At 45.8% G+C, this 3,309-nt stretch overlaps 1 protein-coding gene across 1 annotated transcript in view; it reads right to left on the bottom strand.

Annotated features, from left to right (window-relative positions):
* The window catches only part of LOC131883453 (protein phosphatase 1A-like), a 2,244-nt gene extending 783 nt beyond the window's left edge, over positions 1-1,461 (bottom strand). Inside the window, exons 1-3 of the mRNA XM_059230929.1 lie at positions 1,305-1,461; positions 118-1,041; positions 8-31 (exon numbers count right to left, since the gene is read on the bottom strand). Of these exons, the coding sequence (XP_059086912.1) occupies positions 8-31; positions 118-972 (879 nt within the window). The 5' untranslated portion in view covers positions 973-1,041; positions 1,305-1,461. The remainder of the gene's footprint in view (positions 1-7; positions 32-117; positions 1,042-1,304) is intronic.
* Between the last annotated feature and the right edge of the window lie 1,848 nt (positions 1,462-3,309).

Raw genomic sequence — 3,309 nt, 5'->3', positions numbered from 1 at the left:
TGATAATTATGCTCATATTATCGCGACTTCCCTGGAAATGAAATGTCACACGGGTTGGAGAACTAGCGGGTCCCTTCGATAGTCAAATCTCGACCAAGAGACCGAGACAGCCCCTACCTTGTGCAGGCACGTATCTATAACTTCGTTGGCAATGGCCTCCAGGTCATCCTTGACCAACAGTCGGTGTCGAACGAAATTACAAATGTCTTTGTTGGACATCACGTCCCAGACTCCATCACAGGCGAGTACCAAGAACTCATCGTCGGCCAAGGACCGCTCGCGGATGTAGAACTCGGGCTCCGGCGACACGAGCTGCTCAGTGGGACCTTTGCCATCCACATTTTTGTATTCAAAATCGCCCAAGGCCCGGGACACGGCCAGGGATCCGTTGACCCGTTGGATCATGACGCTGCCGCCAGCGTTCTCAATGCGCTCTTGTTCCAACGGGTTGGAGGGCTTGTGATCCAAAGTGACCAAGGCCGGCTCGCCGGCACTGCACAAGACGGCGCGCGAGTCCCCGCAATTCGAGAACAACACGTACTTCTCGGTGATGAGCGCGCACACGGCCGTGGTGCCGCTTTTATCTTCGCCGTTGGCCACCTCGGGGATCTTGCGGAGCTTCTCGTCCAGCTCGAGGAAGCCGTCCAAGATGGATCCCTGGATCTCGCTCAAGAACTCGCCTTGAGTCTGGCTCTTCTCCTTCAAAATGGCACTCTTGAACTTGTCATGCGTGAGGATGCAGTTCAGCATATGATGGGAACAATGGGCTGACACGCGTGAGCCGGCGTGCCCGTCGAACACGGCGAACCAAGACACGCGCTCACTCACGTTGGGCAGTCCGATCATGGCCGTGTGCGCGTCCTCCATCTCAATCCGCCATCCTTGCATGGAGGACAACCCGTAGCGCAGATCCCCGCCCGCGTTCGACTCATTGTACTTCTCAGTCTTGGGCTTGTCCAGAAACGCTCCCATAACGGCAAAAGCGGAGGAAAAAGCGGCAACTAACGGGTGAAACGAACACAAACAACCACGCCTCAAAATCTGAAAGTCCAAATCAACCCGATTAACATAGAATATCAGAACAAACATAGACCCAGGCCCTGCCCAATGTACTACTAGATACTGAGAGATCGGACAGATAGAATATATCTCTGCTTCTCTGCTTCTCTGCACACTAATCCGATGATGCTCAGCCATGGGAGGCGTGCCACGCGGAGGCGGGAGGCTGGCCAACCCATGGGTAGGCGGGGCCCTTTCACAAGGCTCAAAATGGAACGAAGACAAGAACAAGAAGCTTATCGTACCAGGTACAAAACATTGGGTCCAAGAGATGGATTAATGGACCACAGAGCAGCAGGTATGTGTATAGATAGCAGTACTGGTCTCTGTATATGTATGTATATATATATTGTCTATGGCTCTCCTCTTGGCCTTCTGGTCCTGATCAGTAGGGAAAAGACCAGTTAGAACGGAATTGTGTGACTCTTTGAAGCTTAAATCCGGTTTTGTATGCAACACGACCATTAATGTGACTAAATAGATTCCATATCATGATTTTGAGGGATTCAAAATGGTTTTTAAGCTCAATATGTGGGGTTTACTTAATGTTTACACTCATGGGAGGTGGTCTTCTTGTCGAGTGACATCTTTATCCATGGTCGGACAGCCATAGCTGATTCAGCTAGTGCGTAATAGAGCTGGATCGTGGAGGTCACGGCTAGGGATTGGGTTGAGCCGATTCGTTCATCGGTCATTTCGTTGCCGGCTGTTTTATCGGGGGTGGGTTGGTCTCGAATATCTTGAACTTGCTGAAACTAACTTTCAGTGTGTTTAGCAGAACTATTGGACCTAAAGTGGGGGGAAATCGACACTTTCTGTAATCGTTGCTGAAAGAAATTCAGGAATAGCTGGAAAATATTGATTATCCATCCACGTTGCATTTAATATCCAAAGAAACGCCATGCACCCAAAGATAATTGGCTCATGTATGATCATATTTCAGGCCAATACATCAACGTTTGTAAAGACTCTCAGCTCCTGAAGTTGGTGCCGCCCAACTCTAATTCAGGGTGACGTTGAAGTGCTTGGTGTTAGAGGGGCCAGAAATCGCATTGCCTTAGTAACGTAGACTTAATGAGTCTTATCGCTAGTTATTGGACCCATCAAAACTCATGCACGTGGCACTCCTATAGATGGCCAGTATTTTCGAGGTCAAACCAGATTTTGAGAAGCGCGCAGAAATCAATAACGACAGATGAAAAACAGACTGGCGGTGTAATTACAAATATCGTTTAACAGATATTGGTTTTGATTTTGGCTTCTACTATTATGTATCCGTTCGACCGTTCGACGGGCAAACAATTCCTTGAAATGTGTGTTGCAATATGCTACCTAGCACAATTAGTTGGTCTTGTAGCAAGTTAGGGTAGTTTTGGACCTCACTCTGTTTGCCAATGTGTCTAAATCGGCTTACAAACTCAAAAGTGTATCAGTTATCATGACTTGTCGGAAGAAAATTGAAGGGAGCACAAATATAGTTGTATTATTACTCGGTTGAAAGTGTGATTGTTTATCGTAACTATCATTTTTTTGGTCCTTAAATCTTGTAAACCTAATACAAAAACAAATACCTCACATATCACTAATTCTATAATTGATCCCTGGTTTAGGCATTACATGGCGCTTTCATCGATTTTGGATCCTTGGATTTTGAACGTTCCACAGATTCCCCCAGACGTCCTAAATCTTCAATTATTTGCCTCTCGAATCAACCACCGTTGTGGAGTACCACTCCAAGAACTTTTATGAAGTCGACCGACATTACAGCTTGTTAAACATTATCAAGGTGGGTATTGGTGCCTACCGTACACCCGTGGGATCAAATGCCATAGCTAGGCATTTTTCCCGATTTCGTTGCATATTACGCATTTCCTCCATGTCATTAATTAGATGTAGGATCATTTGTGTAGGTCTTGCAAGTTAGCAGAATTTCCACATCAAACGAGCATCGTGTCATTAGTATATGATTAATCGGAAGAATGAAAGGGTGAACTTGTAAAGGAGTAATAAAGAGAACAAAGGCAATGTAACATGAAGGTATTGCACCCATGGAAATAACACTTTCATGCTATATTGCATCAATTTATTTCATTCAATGATCGGTGTGACCTCAACCAAATTCAAACACTTTCGCGACTTTTTTTTTCATCTTTGGTCGCTTGATTATCCTGTCGTTTTTTAGATGGCACCCTTTGATTAACTATATAGGTACAAGAAAGATGTGAGAAACATGCACGAGCTCAAAACTTT

This window comes from Tigriopus californicus, chromosome 7 (assembly GCF_007210705.1).
Source record: "Tigriopus californicus strain San Diego chromosome 7, Tcal_SD_v2.1, whole genome shotgun sequence".
Lineage (NCBI taxonomy): Eukaryota > Metazoa > Arthropoda > Copepoda > Harpacticoida > Harpacticidae > Tigriopus > Tigriopus californicus.
Note: the sequence above shows the minus strand (reverse complement) of the source record. Positions and strands in the feature narration are given on the sequence as shown.